The sequence below is a fragment of the Spea bombifrons genome, chromosome 8 (assembly GCF_027358695.1).
Source record: "Spea bombifrons isolate aSpeBom1 chromosome 8, aSpeBom1.2.pri, whole genome shotgun sequence".
Taxonomy (NCBI): domain Eukaryota; kingdom Metazoa; phylum Chordata; class Amphibia; order Anura; family Pelobatidae; genus Spea; species Spea bombifrons.
The window spans coordinates 7,441,441-7,465,001 of NC_071094.1; the positions used below are offsets into that span (position 1 = coordinate 7,441,441).

Below are 23,561 nucleotides of genomic sequence, written 5' to 3' on the forward strand. Positions count from 1 at the left end.
CTTCTTCAGCATCTAGCACTACTACGCCCCAGTCTCCCCCCAGCGGATGAGGGCGCGCGATGCAATCTGGGGGATGTAGTCATGTCTCCCTTACCAGCGAAGCAGTCCCGAGGAAAGGGATAGCAGCTATTGGACTACAATTCCCGACAGCCTCAGCCGGGGCTTATAGGAATCCAGCCCTCGTCTTCTACTAAGTGTATATTTTCGCTCTTTCTGACAGTATATGGCCAACGCTGTGTTATACAGTCAAGCTGCATGAGCACCCATTACTACGTATCGGGATACGAGCTGTCTCCGAGGGATAGAAGGGTAATAACTCAACTAGGTCGGATCCCTGAGGAAGTCGATCAAATCGGAGCATGCCGGGAGATGTAGTCTTTTTGGGGGATACAGACGATGTGTGATGAGGTCCTCAGACTACGTTTCCCATAAGCACCTGCTGCGCTTTTCAGCCATTCCGAACCGCAGTTACTGTACTTAAAACAGAAAGAAAAGCTTAAAGTTTGGGGCTGAAAATAGTGTGAATGGTAGTAAGGCAGGGGCAGGTTGCAGATCACATGACGGGCTTCTCTGGAAGGTTAAAGAAAAGAGGGTTACTGCTTTCTTGTCGGAATAAAACAATAAGCTGTGGGATTGAGATCTTGGACAAAATGGTGGGGTGGAGACATTTCATTCAAACTTGGCATTCACAGACTTTGCCTACAGGCCTTTTAAATGCTCCTAATCATTAGTCTGGTTAATGGATAAAGGGCGGTGCGGTTATACTATAGAATCCCAGTAGCCTTTGGCTGATGAGAACACTTTATTATCTAATAAAGTGGATCTGTCACAATTTCAGAATGACGTACTCTAAAACCCAATGGAATAGTGTTTACAGGCTAAAGGTGTTACGAGTATAAATCCATCAATAATAAACTTGTGTTTCACACGACGTGCGTGATTATTTCTCCCCGTTACGTTCTCTCTCACTTAATGCTCAGTTACTGATTGTTGTTGCTTGGTTCAGGCAGGCTTCATGAGGTTTGGGGAAAGACAAGAGAAAATATCCACCAGATCTTCTGACCATACCTGGGAGCACTCCGGGTATAAAGGTCCAGGTTGCAGGAGCGGTATTTGGGCACATCCACTCCCTGCCCTGTTCCCTTCCCACACCCCCATACAAAGTTGCTTGGGGTAAGCTCTGCCCATATACCCATGCAGCTCCGCCTATGTATATGGCTAGCCACACCCCTCGCAAAGCCACACCCCTTGAAGAAGGAGGGTTCTGGAGCCTGGATGTTCCCATGTATGGCCCTAATCGTGGTTGAAATCAGTAGTATAGAAGTATGCTGCTGTATAGAGACCTCCCTGCAGAACACAAAGAGTTAATTGTATGCAGTAGACCTGTGCACATCGACCAACTGATTATGAGAACATTTTCGTTTTGTTTTGGGTTCCCACGCAATTTGTTGGGATTTACCCATTGTCTCCGCGATGTTATCCAGGCCCGGTGGAGTAGTTCCGCAGCCCTCGGAGCACTCCCTCTCCCACGATTGGAGGGAATGGGGACAGGCTCCGCCCTTTTTGTGGAAGTACCGCACTAGGCCGGAGTAATGCAGACGGATCCGCAGAAAAAGTTTCTTCTCCACGGGGACAGCCTCTCCACCATTCCTCCAGTCCGGAAGATGGTGTGCGCGGAACTGCTAAACGGGGACAACACCGCGGAGAGCCTGGACAAGGGGGTTACCAGAGAACAAGAAGTGGAGAGAAAGATCTTTATGTAGCACAGATCGATCTGTGAGGCAGTGCCTATCCTGAGGACCACAACTGGGATCCGCTGGTCTAATGTCTAAAACACGCTGGGGTGTTGATTGATGGGATGGAACGCTTTGGGGTTTTATTCTCTAAAGCAAGCAAGAGTTGGCCAACTATTGATACGGGGGGCAAACAGAAGTTGTAAAACATGTACGTTTGAGTGAGCTGAATGGCGAGGGTGTTTGAGTCGGTAGATGAGCCCCTTTATAAAAATAATTAAAAAAGTGAGTAGGGTATTCGGATGTACTTGGATATTTCTGCAACATTTTGCTAAACCAACTCTCCCTGCTTTATAAAAGGAAAATGTTTCTTTCCAGGTAATTTTGGAACCATTAGATGCAGGGAGCTCCAGCCTCTCGGCTGTAGGACTAAAATGAACTTTGCAAGTAACACCGGTCGCCCCGGGTCCCCCAGCGACTCTCTCAGATAATAGGGAGTTAAACCTCTTTCTCCTGTAGCCCAGTCACTAGTTCAGTCCAGGACTACTTCCAGGCTCTTCACTTCATGCCAAGTACTGCCCCAAGGACTTTCCCTCTAACATTAAATGCAGAGATGGCAAGGCTTGGCTATATCTTATCTTCCGTTATCTCGATGTTGTCCTTGTCACAGCCCCAGACGTCATCTCCCGCGTTTCCACCATCCAAAAAAATGTACAATGCAGTCCTCCCTATCGCACAAGAACATTCAGAAGCTGACTCAAGAGCGTGGCATCAGATGTAACTGGAACCTGCGGATACATACTTATCTGTAGCCAATACATCAGCTGGTAAATCAAGGTCAGCAACATTACCCGGGGTGATCCTGTTCAAGATGAGGCGCGAGTAACCATATGATGTACAGACAGGCAGCATGGGCTCGGGATCTCATTTAAGTTCCAACCCAATTAGTAGGCCCCCTGCTATCTTTCTGTCTCTAACATCACGGTACTTCTTGAAGCAGAGTTGGAGAGAGGTCTTAGCCCAAGTTCCTGCATTAGCAAATGTTAAGTAGGCTCCGGGACGTTTCCAAATTTATTAAGTTTTTAAGAAGTTCTTTTGAAACCTGCCAGTCATTTACAGTAAGTCCTGAAGGCCCGTAGTTAAAACGCTTTAAGCCACTCGAGCTGAACTCTGGCGAGGTCACGTTTGTTCCCCATCGTCTTGTCGTTCCTAACCTGCATCTTCCCACCAGCTTGCTAACCATTTTAAGGTCTGTCCCGCATTTTCTAGGGGCTACCCCATGACATGTAGTTCCATACATTGGGACAGTTCCAGCTGTCTTCCCTCAGAGTCCATTTAGGCGATAGTGAATCTAACCCAACCATGCTTTCCCGAAACTTCAGACTAGACTGAGTGTATCCTATAACTCAGTGCCACCAAATCCTTGCACCGTCACCACCTCTGGATCCATATTACAAAGCAATATCATAGGAAGCATTCGCTATAGCACTGCTGTCCAACATTGCTGGTAAAGAGGGCTGGATTTTGTTGGAGTAACGAGCTAGGGGGGCCAGACCCAGGACTATTAACTCAAATACACCATTACCCACTCACATTACAATCATCCTCACTCTCGATGCCATTACGCTCTCACACATTAAAACACTCTCACTCACACCTCCACAGCTTACACTAATATACACTCACTCTCACTTACCTTGCCTGAAGCTCTTCCTTATGGGGTCACGTAACATCACGTTAGTGACCCCCTTAACCAATTCAATTGTCCTCTCTGTACCATTGTATTTGAGGTTATTCACTTATAAAATAATTTTCCACCATAAAATATATATACATACATACATACATATATACACACACACACACTTAACATATTATACTTTAATTTTTTCATTTTTCTCACGTGCCGGCATATAATCTCGATTCAGTCAGGGGTGTGCGCGTGAAAATACCACAAGGAGAATATTTAATAATGACCGTTTAATGTTTTTTTTTAATGCAAACTTTACAAGACCCTTCTGTAGTTAAACGCTTATTACAATTCCAGTGATGGAATGTTAGTTTTCTAAAATACCCCCAAAAAGTGCATGCTGCGTTTCTAAACGTAAGTGTATTGCAGTAAAAGACCAACTTTCAAAAATAAACACAGTACTTGTAATAAGAATATATATAATATATATATATTATGTATAAAACACAAAATCACTTGTAGATTTAAGCAGGGATCTGTTCAGACGGGTAAAGAAATAATACAAAAAAATAAAGGCGAGGGAGAGAACCGGATCTTTCGTTTCTACAGAATCGAAATACAGAAATATCTCCAGCTCTCTAAATGTTACGATACTCCCCGCTCACTCGGTATTTAGCAGTTCAGGAACCCAAAAAAGAAATAAAATAAAAAGGGAACATTCTGAACAAATCCCTGGGGAGCAAAATTATTCACAGTTTAGAGATGACAAACCAAAAAAAAAAAAAAAAAGTGTACGTTAACGTCGTTCCGAGATCAGCAGGTAAAGCAAAGTGGGAAATGCACAGCCAGCGCTTCTCAAAGATACCACATTAACCGACTCGGCTCCTGTTTTTTTTTGTTGCTGAATTTACATTAAAAAAAAGCCACAACCAAAAAACGTGATCGCCGCGATGAATGAAAAATGTTGCATGGAACAATCAAGCCGGAATCGTTGTCCGATATAATCGACTCCCGTCGGAAAGTGGAGGCCAAGTGAACAGTAAGTAGGGTGGCAGAGAACGTAAAACACAGCCGATTTCTCCGAGCTGCTGATGGCCGAACCCGTTCCACAGAACGTTTCAACTATTTTGGATCAGAAAGCCCAATTAGGTCACGTGGCAAGGTTTGGTTTCGAATAATGGATAAAAAGAAAAAAAAAAAAAAATTATCGTTTTGTTGCCAATGGGATTCTTCCAGTTGCGAAATCACTCGTTATACAGTAGAAACAAGGCCTCTTAAAATACATATATATAAAAAAAAAAATAAAGTGTCAACATTAAACATTAAACACCAAACAAAAATAAGCTTGTTATGAAAAAAGTCACAGTAGAAACACGGCTCACTTTGAAATCTTACATTAATAAAAGAACAAAGCACTTTTCCCAACTGTAACCGCAGAACACCAGCACCGGTTTTCGTGGCTCGTTTTTCGGTGGCACCTTGTCGGAACACGACAGGGACCACAGAGTAAAAGAGCCACAAAGTAACACCAACTCCAAAAGCCGTGGCCTGCCGGTTAACCAGCAGGCGCCCTATAGATGCTCCGCAGTCCAAAGGACTGGACAATATACTAAAGGTTACATTCTGCAACGCTACATTCGGCTTAATAAAACATTTATTCACAGACCAAACAGGCCGACGCCACGTAAACCGCCAACGGCAATGTAACCGCAAACCTTCCATGTATCACCGCTTAATATCAAATAATCACAGTAGATGAGATTAAAAAATAAAAACAAAACTATCAGAGAACCTGATAGGCCAATGTGTATGGCTGTTAGAACTAAAGGTCACTTTGGGGGCAACACTCCTGAAGGAACCTGTTCTAGAGCAGCGGATCCATTCTAGACAAAGCTAGAAGGGTATCCGGAAAAGAAAAAGGTGCTTCTAACCTCTCGCCACGTCATCCATGCAGCACGAAGGACCGAATCAGCCTCTCCGAGAGAAACTCGCGCCACAGACGTAAAAGCTGCTCACCTCGGTAACGTGCGATAGCGAAGTTGGTCTTCCTAATGCGTGGTTTACGAGGGTAACGCTTCACCAAATATTTACTATGGTGGACAAATCTACTTGGACCCCATTCTGTACCTGCCGCCATGTTCTAAGCCTACAGGGCCGCCCAAATTTGGTACGACGGTGACGTGGGGCTTCAACCGTTTTAACCCAATCAAGAAAATATCTTTAAAATTAAAAAAATGACATGCCCTCTATTTTGTTTTATCTTTGCACCAATTATTTTGTGAAGTTGGTTCACCCCAGGACTGTGCAAAAAACATTAAAAACAAAAGGCCAATATTCAAAGGTATTAAAGAAAAAAGTGTCTTAAAACTGCAGTGGGGAGAAGGACGAGGCTCTCTCTCTTTTATATGGCAGAAAAGTACACAGAAAAGAATAGGGGATGATTGCAACGGCTCCGTCTGCGTTCTGTGGTGAACGGGTTACCCATACCTGTTACATGCTGAACATTTCAAAAGAAAACACACATCCGAAGTGCTTGAGTTACTTAATCTCCCTAGGAGACATGCTTTTCCAACACTTTAAACACACCATTGCACAATTTACAGCTCACTGGCAGCAAAGCACTAAGAACACAACCGGCACTATACACAGTCACTAAAGCCACTGCCTTCAAGCCTGAAAATCTTCACAGTTTGAGTGAATTCTTTAATGGGAATTGAGTTCGGACTATATATATAAAAAAAAAAAAAAACTAACTTTGCAGAGGTCTTCTTCAATGTGGGGCGATAGTAACTTCCTATCATCCGTTTCAGACTCCGCACAGGGACAAAAGCTATTAAGTATACTTTTTTCATATCCTTTTATATCAAACAAAAACAAACGACTAAACGGCACAAAGCACAGAGTTCACATTGAAAAAGGTGGTTTTTGATTTACTCCTTCAATATTTTTTTAACATTAGTTAAAAAGGGCTGGAGCAACTCGGACCTGATCCCATTTGCAAAGCAGTAAATACTAAGCTGTGGAAATTCACAGAAACTAGAAAAACAACCACCTATGGAGAATCTGTACTTGTTATTTTTGAGGTCCAGTACTCCATGGTTTAGGTGATCAGCCCCTTTGAAACAAAAAAATCCAACATTAAACACTTAATCCAAAAGCTACCTCCATGAGTAAAGCCCAATGGTCTTCGTCTCCATCAAAACTTGCTTAGGTTTATTAGAAAATCACCAGAATCCAAAACGTTCCAAAACGACCCACACGCTGCATCACCTTCTCTGCGAAGACAGAAAGCGACTGGACTTGTTCTGTTTTATATGAAGGCCACTAAGATATTAAGAAAACGGTTGTGGCAAACAAGCAGCGACCGTGTCTTCTGGATTCCCAGCCAGAGGAAGAACAGAGAGGAAGGCAAATGTATATAGGAAGACCCTCTCTGATGGAGAATCGAGTCAGTATGCAGTTTGCTGCCCAGGTGGGCCCTACAAAACGAGGTAGATTTAAAAAAAAAAAATACATACAAATGTCACTTAAGCCATAAGATTAAAATTGTACATTCTACCGCCACACTGTGTTTATAGACACAGGATAACTTCAGATTTGGAGTGGCATTTAATACAGCTTTAAATAATTAATATGGTTTCGGCTCTCATTCTTCAGGCAAAGGTCTGTCAACAGGTGGCGTTTAAGTTGAAAGGCTTATTTTGAATATCAATATCCATAGACTAGAGATTCAAATAGAACATGGTAATCACTCAAGGTACATGAACCTACCACCAAAGTATGGAGGGGGGGCAGGAAATCTCTTGGAAAACACAAAAGTATACTTTTAAAAATTCAAATGGCCAGGAAACCAAATTTCGGGTTTGGCTTTAGCGATCGTAGCTGGGTGATTTGAACGTACCCCAGATAGAGGCAGACGACAGCCTGATAATTTACCAAAATGTGCTTGGACTTACACCCTCAAAGCAGGGTATTTGTAATTTCTAAGACCTTCCAACCTTTGGCATTTATTGGATACATCAGTGCTTAGTACAATGAATGACGTAAACCAGTGCATATCTGAGAAAGATTTTTGACCCTTCATTCTGCTTAAGACCCTGTGCAAAAGCCAGGTCTGTCCTGTAAAGCCACACTGGATGCGTCCAGGAAGGGAATTTCTGTTCAAACCTCCTCAGAGACAGGCTTTAAGGGCGTCTTATTATATGATCAGGCAGCCCAAAAAAAGATAAATGATGTGTAAATGATGTGTGCCGACTGATCTGTTAGCAGTAAGTAGGCTGGAGTAAAACACTCGTCTCTCTGATGCCTAGCGGTGCTCACTCAGAAAGAGGATTCAAGTCCTTGTTTGGTAAAAGTCACTTGTAGCCCTCTATTAAAACAAACAATAAAAAAACATGGAGGTAAAATACTCACATTTCAATGGTGTGTGTGTGTGTGTGTGTGTGTGTGTGTATATATATATGTATAATATATACATACACAAACACACACACCACAAAAAAAAAAAGCACACTAAACACCATGGAGCCGGTAAACCTACAAAACAGCGACTTACTGGTGGTCACGTTCAGAGATGACAGAATCTAAAATATCCCCCAAGGCACAGCAAGAATATGCAGCCAAAGCAGAAGCAGCCATTGTGCGACAGAAGCTAGAAGGCCCCTTTTGTTGAAGGATTTTGGGGGAAACGCAAGTGCAGAGCTAGAAAGGCAATGGAAATGACACTCTGCTCAAGGTCCGACAACGGCCGAGCAAAGAAATTCATTCATCCCAGCGTCAGAGCTTTAGGACTTAAGTATCTCAAACACAACAAAGAAGTACTGCTACTAATAAACTATGATCAAGTTGGGTACAATCTACAAAGTGTGAACGTTTGCCTCTGTACAGGTTACGGACTATTCCCAAATGTGTATAAAAAGCAAAACTGTTGCAAAGTGTTACGTGTCAAAAGCAATATTCTGTTTGATAATACGGTAACAGCACCACGATTAACACTTTGCATCAGGATTTCTCTTAATAGATCACCCACCACTGTGTTCCTACATCACTAAGAAGCTGGTGAACCGTTCTGCTTTCTTTTTTTTAAATTACTATTATTGAATTAACTGGTAACTTTTTTAATACAAAAATGTAGGGCACTGACTAATAGATGCTAAAATTACAGTAAACTCTTCTATAATAAAAGTTAACAAAAATAATAAAAAGGGCTGAGCCCTCTTCAATAACCGAACAAATTAGAGGCGGCGTATGGGAGGCCAGAAATGTGTCTTCCAGACTGTGACGTGGCTGTGCTACGCATAAACCTGTCCATTAAATGAAAAGCTTAGTCAAGTCTAAAATAAATTGGAAGCTACCGCTCCCAAAAGCCCGACTGGCTGCAGGAGTTTATTTATGAAGTCTGGTTGGGACACATTCAGAAGCCTATATGGCACATGGACTTACCTCTGTCCTCAAAGGATTAAAAGAAAAAAGAAAGTAAGCAAATAATTCAGAGGAAGTTTAACCCAATCCACACAATTTCAAAACACAAGAAAGGGAGAATTTCCTCCCATTTAACAAAATAAAAAAAATATATAACGCCCAAGAAAATAAAACCTCAAAATAGCACACCCTTTGCAAAACCACCTCTCGATCAGAGAGGCGACAACAACAGTACGAGGAGCACGTTGGTATCTGGTGAAGTTAGTAAGGAAGGCAAGATGATCACGGGGCACACAGTCATTTCGGGGATGATGGGATTGCGGCTGCTTTCTGGGCAGCAGAGGGGGAAAACGCTTGTGCTCCAATGCTGGCCTGGTACGCTGCAAGGTGCTGGTTAGAGATGACAGCTGACTGGGTAGACCACGGTAAAGGGTAACCAGGGCTGCCAATGGTATTGTACTGGCAGGCATGCGTTAATGGGTAAGGTGGTATTCCTCCGGGTGTAAAGTTGGGGAGAACAAGATTTTGAGAGACCGCTGAGGGGACTGTCCCGTGAATGTGAGACAGCGAGGGAGCCCAGCTGGATGGGTAACCTGATGTGGCTGTAGAATTCTAAAAAAAAACAATACAGACGTGTTAAGTGACACCCCAAGACTGATATAACATTTTTTAAACTGCATGTCGTTTTTCATCATTTTAGATAATGACTTGGTAAAGTTTATATATTTCTTGTAATAGTCAATTGTGGCAAAATTTGGCTTTGATTAGTCAAAAAACAAATAAATAAATGAGGAACTGGTTACATGGAAAACTAATTAAATGGATCACTACAACTGTTCCATAGCACGGCCTTCTGGGTGATGGGTGGTGTGGCAAGGGGTGGGAAAGCCCAGAAGCGGGCAGTGAAGGAGTGTGGCCACCCCCTTGCAATGAGAGGGGGTGCTTCAAAGGAGGTCTCTGCTTTAACAAAACAGAACTTTATTGCCTCCATTGCTTTTCTACCTCCTTGAAATGGTCAAGTGAGACAGGAGGATATCCCTAACCAGCCCCTGCTCCCAATGGCCATGACAGGACGGGGGAGTTACTACCTGAAAACCAGGACTGTTGGGAGATATCATAACATGTGTTCTGAGAGGTCATCAGGATATGTATGGGTTTGCCCCCTATTTCTTTGAAAAGTCTTTATAGTGATCAATGTTCTGGTAAACACCCAAAGGAAAAACAAAATCAATGCCTTTAAGCAGCATTTAAGTTTGCATTATTTTCACCATTATTGTTGCTTAAAATTTCTACTTTAGATATCCAATACAGACTGACCTCACAGATCCGACTCCAGTTATCTGCCTCTGAACGGCCCTGGTTTTGTTTGATCTGATTGAGACTGGGTTTTAAAGCCATGTTTCCAGCATTTTCTTTTGCCCAGTCGTCCACCAGTTTGTGCAGATCATCTGTGAACATGCTCTTCTTTCCAGAGATGGACTGCTGGCAGGCATCCGAGTTGCTCTCACTGCAGTGATCTGGGTCTGAAGGAAAACAATAAAAAAAAAAGCTTAAGCAAAGTGCAACTTGCCTATTCACCAACGGCTGTAGGGACGTCGCAGTGAATATAAATACCGCATCTCACCAACCTCGCCTTCCGTTGTGAAGGAAGGGTCAATACTAATGATTTGTACAAAACACACCATGGCTACAGAGCAGCGGAGTGCCATGGGTAAAAGTTCCGATATTTCTATACGCATGCTATGAATGTAGACAAGGAGAGGTTACAACTTTCAGAGCATATCGCTAATACATTTGGTACAGTTACTAATTTTCTAGGTGCCTTGAAGTGGAGCAATAAGAACTATTTAAAGGTGGGCAGAAATGTAAATATTGTATGTATGCATAAGTAGTAATTCCGTAACAAGCTTGAAAAATTATCTTATCGCAGCAACCAATGTAATGGCCCCATGAGCAGGAACGTCATAGTTACATAGTTATATAGGCTGAAAAAAAGACATGCATCCATCAAGTTCAGCCTTTCCTATATCTGTTAATTTGTTGCTGTTGATCCAAAAGAAGGCAGAAAACCCCGGTCATGTTGGTTGCTATTATTGGGTCACTCTTGTATCATACAACAGTGCTGCCATGATCCGGCATGATGAGTGTACAAATACATGCTTGGAAATGCCATGCAACTAGTTTCTGACTGTTTCATACATGTTCTGGGTACCATGGATACTGTTATTAATACTGCAGTACAGTGTTACCAATGTCCAAGTACAGGAATAACTTAATAGCAAGTTACTCTAAACCAAATAAATATACCCATTAGACATTAAATGTAAACAGGTTAAATAAAAAAGCTCTCCTTTTTATGTAGTTTCTTTGTAAGAACCCAGATTTATTTTCATACATGACCCACCTGAATGTCCTATTCCGTTGTCCATATGGGTCAGAGACTGAGGTCGGCTGCGCTGTTTGCTTTTTAGGGACCTGGGTCGTCGGGGGGACATGGGTTGGGAAGATGCATCCAACGACTGCGCTTTGCTTTCTCTCAGACTACGAAGGCGCGCATGCAGCTCCTGGAGTTCTCTGCTTTGCTGGGCCTGCAGGGTTACCACCTCCTGAATGTGTCTGGTGAAGACAGAGGAAACTTGTAGGATCAGGTTAGGGCAAAATGTGCATACAAACAAGCGTGTGCTTTATGTTAACACTAATAATATTTAAAACCTACAATAGCCCAATGAACAAAATCAGTGGATCAGCTCGTTTAATACACAGCATTTTAATGTGTTATTATTAATGCTAATCTAAAGCACCAATACTTTATGCAGCACTTCTTATAGTACAAACAAAAGTTATAACATAAGGTAAAGATGGAGTTGGAGTTGTAGCAGCTCCTGGGATAAGCAACATACAATACAAAATTATATAACAATAAAAATGTCCTCACTATTTGAAGTGTAGTCATATAATCTAATCTATAAAAGGTATATAACTCCGCAAAAGTTTTGTTGCTTTGATTGACCAGAAACAGACAGTCCAACATGTAACAGTTTGTGATTACCGGCACTTGCTGACAGATGTACTGGTGGGGAAACGTACCCAACAGTGCAAAAACCAGATGATGAACTATTACATCCTCATAGTCACCTAGCACATGATCATGAGGACGTAATGGTATGTCACTGGTCATTAAGGGGTTAAAGCAAAATATCACAAAACCGTTTGTTATTGCTCTATTACAATTTCCTGCAATAAAGCAGAGTGGTTTATGTATATTAAACGTACTAACTTTTCACGCAGTTTTTGCAGCTCCACCTTTAAGTCCTCATCTTCTAACTCCGACTCATCATCACTGCTCATGGGAGAGGATGGAGAGTAAATAAGATAATTCTGTTTCTGGGAACTCGTTTTCTCTCCCTGCTGATGTTGCCCAGGCTCTCTCTCCTTGACCTTCTGTTCCTGGGGTCTGTTCAGTACACCGGAAATCTCAGAGTCACTGCTGGTGTGCTTATGATAGTTGCTTTGACTTGGGATGTCTTTCATCCACAGAGCCGAGTGGGAATGAGCGCTACTACCAGTGGCAGAGGTTTCCTCCAATTCTCTGTCTGGTGTGATGGAAGAAGCATCTGTTTCGCAAGCAGTGCTGGCAGACTGCGGCGTGTCTTCTGCTCTGGTACCAGGCGATTCTGTTTCTCCTGACATTATTCCATTAGCGGGATCCCCAGCAGGTTCACTAGAAGCAGGCTGCTCTTGCTGTGGTACGGTAACAACCTGGCAAGAAGCGTCATTGAATAAATGTTTATACCAAGCAGAAACAGGCTAACCCTTTCCTGCCATACCTGTGTTGATTGTTAGTAACAATATATATAGTAACACTAACAAGTACTTGGGGAAAAATCTCAAGTTTCAGTAATGAGTAATCTCAAAATGGGATTGAATGCACAAGTTTAAGATCTATGTACTGCTGACATCTAACATGCTCTTGTGCAGTCGTATTGCTATCTATGAGCAAAACAAATGGGTGACAAGCACTCCACGGCTAACTTGGCTCTAGCATCATGGCTAGAGCATGCCAGTCCACAAATACAATAAGGAAAATGTTGTCGAGAGGGATTCAAGTCCTTCAATCTCCTAAGTAAAATACCTGAAAGCGCCCACGTTTAAATGTACCAGTCCCACTAGAAGACCCATCAGACAAGGTACATTCAGCAAGAGCTTCGACAACCCTTTGTGTGGGGTCAGATGCATCTCGATTTGCGCCATCCTCTTCAGGTACTATGAAGGAGAGAAGACAATGCCACTGTTCAGAACATCGTGTGAGACGTGCCAGATGTGAAGCAACACGTAATTACCGGAGATCCTGCTACAAACAGGGTGAAAAGGGGGCAGAATACAACAAGTGCGTGCGGGCTTCCAGCTAGAATACACATTGCCATGCTCAGGCTAAAGCTACTGATGCACATGAACGACGGAAACAATGACAGCCAAAGGGCTCTGACAAGGTGTCTTAAAGACGCAGCTAGACAAAAAACACAAAGACAACTGTGAAGGAGCAGGAAACGTGGGGGTACATTGTCAAGGATGAATAAAAATAAAATAAAGAACTCACTAAAAAGAAATATATACGTACGGAAATAACCAAAAGGGATGTGTCCTATGGTATGGGCCTAACTGTAAGCAACACTACCTTGGCGGACTCTTGATTTCTTGAATAAGCTGTTGGAATGCCGCAACCTGCATGCCCAGCTTTTTATTTTGCGAGCCCACGGTTTCTTGCTAATGGGATTTTTGAGACTAGGACAAGTAAAGCTTAGGCCAAAATATCCACCTCCTGTGTGTAGATGCGCGGCTCCAGTACCCAAAGTACGTTTGGTGCAGGTATGAGAAGAACTTCCAGGATGCCAGGCATCTTCCAAGCTTTCCTGCAGAAACGGTAGAGTTCAATGGAGAGGGGACAAAAAACATTTTTTGGCATTTTCTTGTAACTGAGGTGCTCCACTTACATAAACAGACGAAAAAAAAGTTATGAGAGAAAAACTGAATGAGGGAGAATAATAATCTAGAGAGGCACATGGTGGTAAGAGAGTAAACTGGGACACGTTCCAGCCGTTTACTGAACTGTTTGAAGAAAGTTCAAGTTTCATACAGTGAGAATACCGCAATATCAATACACAACATGCACAGATTAAGCATCTAGAACTGAAACTGATCTGCTGTCCCATGGGGACACTTGCATGGAGAGTTGGATGATCCCGCAGATGCGTGTTAAACCTCGAAGCATCTGCTATGCGAAATCGAGCAGACAGCCATTCCTAAAATACAGTACTGCATCCATCTGACATGTAAATCACATTACATTGTCTTGTTCTGCTTTAATTTTGTCACCCTACACAAAAAGGTACGACGTTCTGCGTCAGATCTCATATTATATATATATATATATATATATATATATATATATATATATATATATATATACATACATATACATATATATTATATATACACACACACATACACACATACACACACCCCCTCCTAGAAGGGAAGCCATTAGTTAGTTTTGCTTGTGGGTGAGTCGGTTTGTTGTTATTCCAACTTGTTCAGGCTGAGCTGCGGTCCAGGACACCGCCATGTGTTAGCGTCTACTAATGAGACCAGGTTCTGAACATTTTTGGATCAGTAGTATGCAATAATGGAAATACATTGCAATGTTTAGCCTACAGGTTCATATACCTAACTGAAGCACTACATTACTTACAGACGGTGTTAGTTCACCAGACACAGAAGGGGCAGCTTCTAGATGTCCGGGTGCCAAAGAATCAGCAGGTTCGATGTCCTCCGGAGTGGCCTGAACACTGGTGGCATTTACATGCGAAGCTTCTGGAGCCGGGCAAGATAAGGTATCCTCAGCAGATGATGACAGAGGAGACTCGGTACTCTGCGTCTCTTTCTGGCTGTCGGCATAGGAACTAGCAGAGCTATCCTGATACAACAATGTTCTCAATTTCTCATCCAAGGTTTTGATGCGGTTGTCAACAAAATCTATTTTTGGAGGTCCTTCCGTGTCAGACTCCTGCACTGATGCAGATTGCATTAGTGAAGCTTCTGAGACAGGGGTCTGAGGGAACACGGTTGCATCAGGACCCACCACATCTAGATTTAAACCAAGAGACAAGCCAGTGGCATTCTGGATGACAGGTTCAGATGTGTGAATGCCACCATTTGTGGTTTGGGCATCCTGGCCACCAGAGGACAAGGTGTCTGGCTGCGCATCAGGATCTGTGGCTAGTTTTTGGCTGCTATTCACAGGCTCAGTCATAATCTGCCCATTTTGTGAGACGGCACTATTTACTTGACCGGACATGATTTCACTACCGATTGAGACTTGAACCGGAGGGGGCTGGGGCTCTATTATAGGAGTAGAGATTTGCCCATCTGTTTGAGGAAGCGAACCGGACACCATGCTCTGTGGCAGAAGGGAATGGCTTTCTGCAGAAAGAGGAGAGTCTTCTGGGATATTTTGATGCCCACTTTCCGGTGAATCTATAGAAGTAAAAATTTTAGAGCATTACATGCTATTTCTACTTGTAGCCAAAACAGTGCCCCCATCTTTCACTATACACGTCATTTCATATGTGAAAAACAAAAAGGTAAATCGCATTGCTTTATGTTCAATCCCTCTGTAATACAAATTACATTTCATTGAGAACATAGATAAATAGATTTATTATGTTTGCAGAGTTTTCTGAACGTAAAAAGGCTGAAATGTGAAGCAGTCAAGGGAAGAACAAACTGAAATCGAACACTATCGTTTTTAAAAGCCCAGACCCGTTCAATACGCTTGCTTGCCAAATGTGGTGGCATTACATATTCACATATACGGTATAAGTACACACACGTGCACGCAAATCATTTTAGCAGTTTTTGTTTTGGGTTTTTACTTCTGAAAATCATGACGGTTTCAAGTTACCTGAAGTTGGCTGGGAAACCTTTACCACAGTTGACTGAGTAGCTTCACGGTTTTTAATTGTTTGGTTGATGAAAAATCTCCAACGACCAACCGGGGAGGACTGAGGCACAGACTCGGCTAAAACAGTATATAATTCATTTTTAATGTCAAGTTTAAAATGCCAAAACATACAATATATACACATTTATCGAAACAAATGATGTCTTCATAATGTAAAGTAAGAAACACATCTTTTCGGCTTTTTACAAACCTTAAGGTGTAAGAAGCTCCAATTATATTAAAAACTATTATTATTCATCAATAAGTGATCGCAAAGAATGGCCAGAGCAATAATAATTCTGGAAACGTACCGCCTGCCTGGGAAGGAGCTGGGATTGCCGTCTGCACATGTTCTGAAGATCCAGTCTGGTTTGGAAATATAAATATTAACATGGAAGGAAAATGAAACCTATATAAATACGTTTGTAATTTGTGTCACAGACTGACCTGGCTGCTTGATTCCAGTTGGCCGCAATCTGTTGATGTGGTGTGCAGAATCTCCTGGGCTTGAGATACAATTAGCATCAGCTCCTCTATAAACTTTTCCTTCTCTGCTTCCAGCACAAAGTCATCTTCCACCTGGGGGAAAAAAAATCTTATCAGTTACAGCCGCACAATCCTACTAAATCTTTGGCACTTCATACGCTTTAAATGCCAGTTAAAAATAAGCAGCATTTGGAGGAAATGACAAAGAGTAGAAAGTAAATCGGATGGAATTTTTAGGAGTGAAAAACAAAAAAAATATATTGATTGGGTTAATAAAATCAAAAAAGGACAATTCTATTAAGGAAAAGAAAAAAACATGCAGTCCATGTTAATAGACTAAAGAACTGGAATGAAAATGTGCATAACTTCCATAACAGAACAGAGGCGAAAAAAGCCAACTTGCCATGTAATGAGCAATATCTTCAGGAGCATCTCCATCTGCATCAAATTTAAATGTCACCATTTTGTTGTTGTGGGTCTCCAGCTGGCACTCCACCATGTTATCCCCAGATGTTGAAACCTACAAAGACACAAAGTAAAAATGATAAAGAGGTCACGCTATGAGACAGCGTGCAGGTGGCTTTGTGTGGCGACAGAAATACCTGCATAACAGTCAGAATGAAGCGAGTCGCTTTATCTGGCCTGGGGCAGGATGCCCTGCGTTGCTTTATCTTCTCCAGTTTGCCATTCCCAATAAGTCCATCTGCAAAGCTGGAGTTGTCCTTATAAGTTTCATTACTATGAGATAACACACATAAACAATGTGTTGCACATCAAAAACAATCTTCAAGGCTATACCTTGCTATTACATTCCTATATATCGAAAATCGTTAGCTGTCTCAATGGCATGTATTGGGGAATATGAGGTGTGGGTATCATCGTTTCTATATCATGCCTAATCATGGCTTTCAAACGTGGTGGACATTTAATAACATTAATAAAACAAGAGAATAAACCTGAGAATAGATATCTTTGATATGGATTTTTTCCCCCTCCCACCTACCAAAAAAGTACAAAAATAAAATTGTAGGCAATTAAATAATTGTTGTCATATTCCACATGCCCATGAGGCCCAAAGCTGTTGTGTCCGGTGTCAGTTCACGTATTGTATAGGTGTATTTGTGTACCCGTCTCAGATATTATTAGATTTTAATTCCAAACTGCTTTTTAATGTAGCTACAAAAAACTTTTACTGTTTACCGATTGCTGTTTGGTATAAAATAAATAAAGAATTTTATTATAAATTATTATATATGACGTCTAGAAGAGTGTTTAGCGGCTAGCTTCCAACATCTTTTACTCTCGCTTTAAAGGAGCAGATTAACAGCGAGTGTTCCACACCAGTAAGAACACATTAGGCTTTACAGGAACACGTGAACAAACTGGTTTACCACTGAATAGCGTCTGGATTCTGAACAGCAGGTTGTTCCGATGCAGGAACCTGAGACAAGGACTGCAGAGGCTGTGAAACAAACACATGGAAAATCACCATTAATCTCCCTTGAAGCGTTACAAAAGAAAATTTTCCAAGTCAAAAGCATATTATTGTGTCCTCCATTAGCAGGCTGCTAATTATAGCATTCCTCTTCATATTCTACAGGCTATAGAACACTCCCATACTAAAACGTGTAGCAATGCAATAACTTACACATAATTAACAAATTAAGATCAGTCGCCTATTTAAACTAACCCAACATCCAACATCTTCACATTTATATATGTATAAAGCAGGGCACTCTAGCGGTCTATCCTAACTTATTTCTGTTGGCTCGCAAAGCTAAGGGACAACCTTCAATTACTGCCCGTTCTTTATTTTGATGTCAACCCACAAAACGCACTCATATGTAACATTCGAAAGCTACACGGAAAGCGTTCTTAAGAAAAAAATGTAACCGGAGACCAATTTCAAAATGGCAAAGTCGTTCATACCTGTTGCGGGTCTGGATCTGACTGCTGGAGCGCAGGAGGTGCGATGTAGTCGACTGCCTGTTGCTGCTGAGATACTGAAACGGGACGAGACCCGCCGTGGTCACTCGGTGCGGACTGCAGAGGCAATTGTTGCTGTAGATGTGGCAGCGAGGTGACTTGATCTAGAGATGCTGGTTGGGCATGACTTGGCATCTGTGACAAAACAGGGAGGTTTGGAGGTATGGCAGCCATCCCGGGGAGAGACTCTTGAGGCCCAAAGTTCTGCGCATCATAAACCTGAACAGGAGGCTGATGGTAATATGCAGGATGAGGCAAAGGCTCTTGAGAAGCAAAATGGGGATTAGGTTGGTGGCTATTCTGTTGCTGGACAGTGAAAATCTGAGACGCTTGTCCCTGATCCGATGGAGGATATCCTGAGACAGCTTGTTGTACTTGGGCTGATGGCTGGGAGAGAACAGGAATGCTTTTGCTTGATGATGCCGGTTGGGAAGCCATGGATGTCAAAATATGATGATTCTCTGAAGGCAATAAACTACCGAGATTGGACTGTGGATGGCACGCATTCTGTTCTCCATAAATATATTTTGAATCTTGCGTATGCACAAACATAGCTTGTTGATCTGGCGACTGTATAAGCAGGGGAGTATATAAACTCTTGTCGGTTTGCAGTTCGTCTCTCTGCTCTTGGGGGGGTGTTGGGTTTGCCTGCAAATTAAGGTTCCCTAGCTGATCAGAAAGCAACATGGGTTGAGCGAGGCTCGGCTTCTCCGTTGCTGGAGCAGCATGCACAGCATAAGCTGTCTGCTCTGAAGTAGGCACATGGTGCTGAGCATACGCAGGAGGAGAAGAGTGCGACTGAGAAGACAATTCCATGCGCGGGGAATACAGGTTTGGCTTCTCTGGGATGGTATGCTGCAATGGCACACACAGCGGCTGCTGAGAAGAGAGCATGGTTTGAGGGATATAAACCGATTTGTCAGGATGCGGGACAACATGCTGGTTGTATAAGTTTGGGTCAGCAGGGGGAAACGTCTGTTGAATATAAGCATTGTCAACAACTCCTGGCTGTGAATTATACATCACCTGAGAGGCTGGAGACCCAGTTCTCGGGGAACAAGCTTGCAGTCCAACTAATGAAGCGGTGTGTTGAGTATATCCAAGCTGATCGGCAGAAGGAGCTTTCTCAGTATGCATTGGCTGAGAAACAGATTGGTTATATATTGGTTGGCCCACCTGAGGCACAGTATGTACATTATATACCGGTTGATCAGTGGGTATAACGGCTTCTACGGTATAGATTTGTTGATTAACAGGCGGGACAGCTTTTAGAACGTTACTAGGCTGGTCCTCAAAAGGAGCAGCTTCTCGATTATAAGCAGGTTGGTTAGAAGAAGTTATAGCTTGTAATCCAAAAACCGGCTCGGATGATACGGCTTGCTGAGTGTATCTATGACGCTCCGCTGCGGAATCCTGCTGCACAAATATGGGACGCTCGGCTGACACAGATTGCTGCGTGTACGCTGCGTGCTCTGCTGACGTGAGCTGCTGCACGTACAGGGGGTGCTCAGATGGCATGGCTTGCTGGGCATACACGGGACGATCAGTTGACGAGGATTGCTCAGCAAGTGGATGCTCCGCTGAGGCAGTTTGCTGCGTGTAGATGGGAGCTTGCTGCACATGCACTTGATGTTCGCTTGGTACAACTTGCTGTGTACTCACTGGCTGCTCAGATAAACTGCTTTCCTGTGTGTACATTAGCGGCTTGGATGGCCCAGCCTGCTGTGTATACTGCTCGGATGACACAATGTTCTGGGAGTACATCGGCTGTTCAGCTTGCTGCATATGTAATGGCAGCTCAGCTTGTAAGGCTTTGGATGTATTCAATGGCTGATCTGCCACCATTACTTGGGTGTACACTGGCTGCTCTGCAGCTGTCGGTGGTGGCTGCGTATGCGCTGGCGGCTCTGCTGATGCAACGTGCTGCGGGTGTACAGGCTTGTTAATAGATGGTGCAGCTTGCTGCATGTACAAGATCTGGTCGGGGGCTACTACAGAACGCTGGGCTGGTGAACACTGCTCCCGAGGCTGTACAGATTGTGGCACGTAAACAGGCGAGTCTGAACTCTGTGGACACAGTGGACTAAAGACGCGTTGATCGCGCAAGGAGGTGGCCTGCTGTACAAACACTGGCTGGTCATAACCAGGGGCAGCTTTGGGTGTGCGAACCATCTGTTCTACGGCGGCAACACACTGCTGTCCATAAACTTCCAAGGGTGGGATCTGAATATAAAGGGGCTGTTCAGGAGGATTATGTAAAACATTATGCTGCGGAAGTACAGACTGCTCTGTGACCAAGGAATTTGCCGGATGCTGAGCAAACTGTGTTTTTTCAGGTTGTACCAGGTATGGCGACTGTTCCTGCTCACAGGAAAGTTGGGAGACACCAAGGGGTGGTACTGGATACTGGGTGTACGCAGGCATGTCAAGCATACCAGATGCCAACGCTTGGGGTAACTGAGCTAATGACCCTGTGAGAGCTGAAAAGGCCGCTTGTTCAAATGAAGACACCTCGGAAGGATGGGGTGGCACAGACAGAGCTTGTGTGTTCAATAACAGCTGTTCAGACTCTTGCTGCTTCTCCACAGGTACTTGCTGTGGAACAGCATCATGTATAAAAGCGTCAGTGTACATTACTTTGGATCCTTGTTCTACAGCTGTGGTTTGCAACATGAGATGCTGCTGTGCCAGCGGAGCTTGGCAGGGAGGCTGATGCGCGGAACACTGAAGCTGCTCAAAAAGAGACTGCATCTGAAAGTTGTGTCCTTGCTGTAAAGTTGCAGAATACGCTAATGGGTCCTGCAGAGGCATCGCTGGTTGCTGTACTGAGGTTACCTGATGTTGGTGTGGAGTATTCACTTGTACTCCCAGGACATTCGACGGGTGATGCATTACATTCTGGATGCCATATTGTCCCAATAATGTAGGATGATGAACAGGAAGCAGCGCTGGAGCTTGAGCATCACCATGGATTTGAATCCCAGTCATGCCACAAGGCTCCACCTGAATGCCAGCTGTGACCTGCTGAGATGCCACATGTCCAGGTATCATCTGTGGTGATAAGGCAGACAATGCTGGCTGCAGCAAAGAAATCACTGAAGGATCCATGGCGTTAGCCTGAGCGACAGGCTGACCGTCTGCAGCAAACACCACCTGTGTATCCAGAGACTGCAAGAAAAAAGGAAAAAAGTCAACAATGACATTAACAAAACCACAGGTAATTGTGCCAAGGATTCTGTATCACCTGTGTGCCAAGAACTCTTTCAGTAGCTGCAGGCTGCGGGTATGGAGAGCCAAGTTGCGTGAAGCATTGTGCTGGCGTAATCTGCGGGAGAGGCCAATAAGGACATGAGAAGATGATACAGCGAAAATTATGATTTCTTAAGCAGTAATACATTGGTTAATAAGATGCTTAAGCCAAAGGATGGAGAATATATATGGTCTCCAGACATGACCACTTTACTTACAACCTTTCCTAAAAGAAGCATAGAAATTCACAGCACATACAAACCATTTGGCCTATCTAGTCCATTTTTTCCCGACTCAAACAATTAGTTGTCGGGCTCATCTTAGATTCTGGATAACCTTGTGCTTATTACATCTATATAGACATTCACCTCATTTTATTAACCTCTACTGCTTCTTCTCGAAAGTACCCTTTCACTAGTCAGTAGGACATGGAAATGAAACAGTGGAGCTCTAATGGGCTAGAAGTACATGCATACAATTAATATAGCAACAAAAATGCATGAAAAATAAACTATTTCTGCTTTTCATACCAATCACAAAAGAGCTAAAACTTTACCAACTACATCATCATATTTAAAAAGGCATTTGATTTGTTTTTCTGCTGTCTACCTACATCTTGACTGCACTGGCTTTATTTCATTTCTTTGTACCGCTGTTAAAAAAAATAAAAATATATCTAAACAAGGACTCACAGACGGCGTTTGCTGACTGTGACCCACAACTTGCTGAGACTGGTACAACTGCGCCGTGTGGTTAGTCTCCGCCTGAGGCATGCTAGTCACTTGCTGGGCAATCATCTGCTCATGGCCTGCAGTATAGACGGTACTGTGCTGACTAGATGAATCTGACAGTATGATTGATCCTGCTCCAGTGTCTGACATGCTCTCAGCTGGAACACAAAGACAGAAGATTATGAACCAAAAAACTACAACTGTAAACAGTCAACAATGCTAATGTTCAACATTACACATTTCTTCCTTTTGTCCCATATGTATCAAGCTCATTTCTACACACCTGTGACAGAGGAAACCTGCTGAAACTGCTGCTGCTGCTGGAGTAGCTGTTGGTGCACATGCTGGTCAACCTCCGTCTCTTCACTTTCATTACCTCCATGCTGAGGGTATCCAGCAGTAGCAAGAACGGAAGGCTGCGTAAGGGGAGCCACTCCAGTTTTGCTCTGTAAATCAGGGCGTTCAGGGAATCCTGCTAGCAGTCGCCTTTCCCTGGTCTTCTTGATGAGAGACACTCGGTCACGAATAGATTTTGAAACCGACTTACTGTCACTTTCATGGAAAAATCCGGATTTCACCTGCGGAGAAAGGGCAGAGACTTTCTTCCTAACTGAAGTACCGTATAATATCTGCGCAGTGACCATTAGCTAGATTTTGAGTTCTAAGCATTGATAAACAAAAACAACAATTACATAAAATAAAACATGGGCAACAGAATACTCCCTACAAAGAGACCACAGAAAAGTAAAACACAAAACATCCGTTATTGGCAATGTTCTTCCAAAAAAAAAAAAAAAAAAAAAAAAAGACTTTACCCAAAGAACATTTATATAATCTGATAATCTTCAGATGCCTGATATAAATTAACAAAATGTAAAGTAAAAGCTGTATGCTGCCCCTAAATACTGGATCTCACCATTTCAAAAGCCACCTCATCCGGATTGTCCATTTCCAAATTGAAGCTAAACTCTATGGCTTCGTTGTCCTTGTGTTTGCCCTTGAGCTTTTTAGGGTCTTCCACCCAAAGACGCAAGGCCAGTGATGCACTAGTACTATCATCTTCTTCCGCCAGCTCCACACGAAGGCCAGTGTCCTCTGCGAAGAAGGCGTGATTCAGGAGCTCCTTAATGGACAGTCTGAGAAACAGGATAATAGTGAAGGATAGCAGACCGACTAAGACAACATATATCCATATTCTTTAAACCAAAAGACAAAGCTACACAACGTTTTATTCTTGTTTTAATTTATTTCCAAGCATGTTCACT

The 23,561-nt window shown here is 43.0% G+C and overlaps 1 protein-coding gene across 1 annotated transcript in view; it reads right to left on the reverse strand.

Annotated features, from left to right (window-relative positions):
• Positions 1 to 8,792: 8,792 nt before the first annotated feature.
• WNK3 (WNK lysine deficient protein kinase 3) overlaps positions 8,793 to 23,561 on the reverse strand; it is a 35,164-nt gene continuing 20,395 nt past the window's right edge. The window contains exons 7-24 of the mRNA XM_053473335.1: positions 23,213 to 23,432; positions 22,580 to 22,874; positions 22,258 to 22,454; positions 21,561 to 21,641; positions 18,260 to 21,484; positions 17,722 to 17,843; positions 16,933 to 17,068; positions 16,734 to 16,850; positions 16,292 to 16,423; positions 16,156 to 16,210; positions 15,806 to 15,922; positions 14,594 to 15,378; positions 13,661 to 13,754; positions 12,977 to 13,107; positions 12,122 to 12,603; positions 11,249 to 11,460; positions 10,162 to 10,367; positions 8,793 to 9,456 (exon numbers count right to left, since the gene is read on the reverse strand). Coding sequence (XP_053329310.1) covers positions 9,142 to 9,456; positions 10,162 to 10,367; positions 11,249 to 11,460; positions 12,122 to 12,603; positions 12,977 to 13,107; positions 13,661 to 13,754; positions 14,594 to 15,378; positions 15,806 to 15,922; positions 16,156 to 16,210; positions 16,292 to 16,423; positions 16,734 to 16,850; positions 16,933 to 17,068; positions 17,722 to 17,843; positions 18,260 to 21,484; positions 21,561 to 21,641; positions 22,258 to 22,454; positions 22,580 to 22,874; positions 23,213 to 23,432 — 6,922 coding nt within the window. The 3' untranslated portion in view covers positions 8,793 to 9,141. The remainder of the gene's footprint in view (positions 9,457 to 10,161; positions 10,368 to 11,248; positions 11,461 to 12,121; positions 12,604 to 12,976; positions 13,108 to 13,660; positions 13,755 to 14,593; positions 15,379 to 15,805; positions 15,923 to 16,155; positions 16,211 to 16,291; positions 16,424 to 16,733; positions 16,851 to 16,932; positions 17,069 to 17,721; positions 17,844 to 18,259; positions 21,485 to 21,560; positions 21,642 to 22,257; positions 22,455 to 22,579; positions 22,875 to 23,212; positions 23,433 to 23,561) is intronic.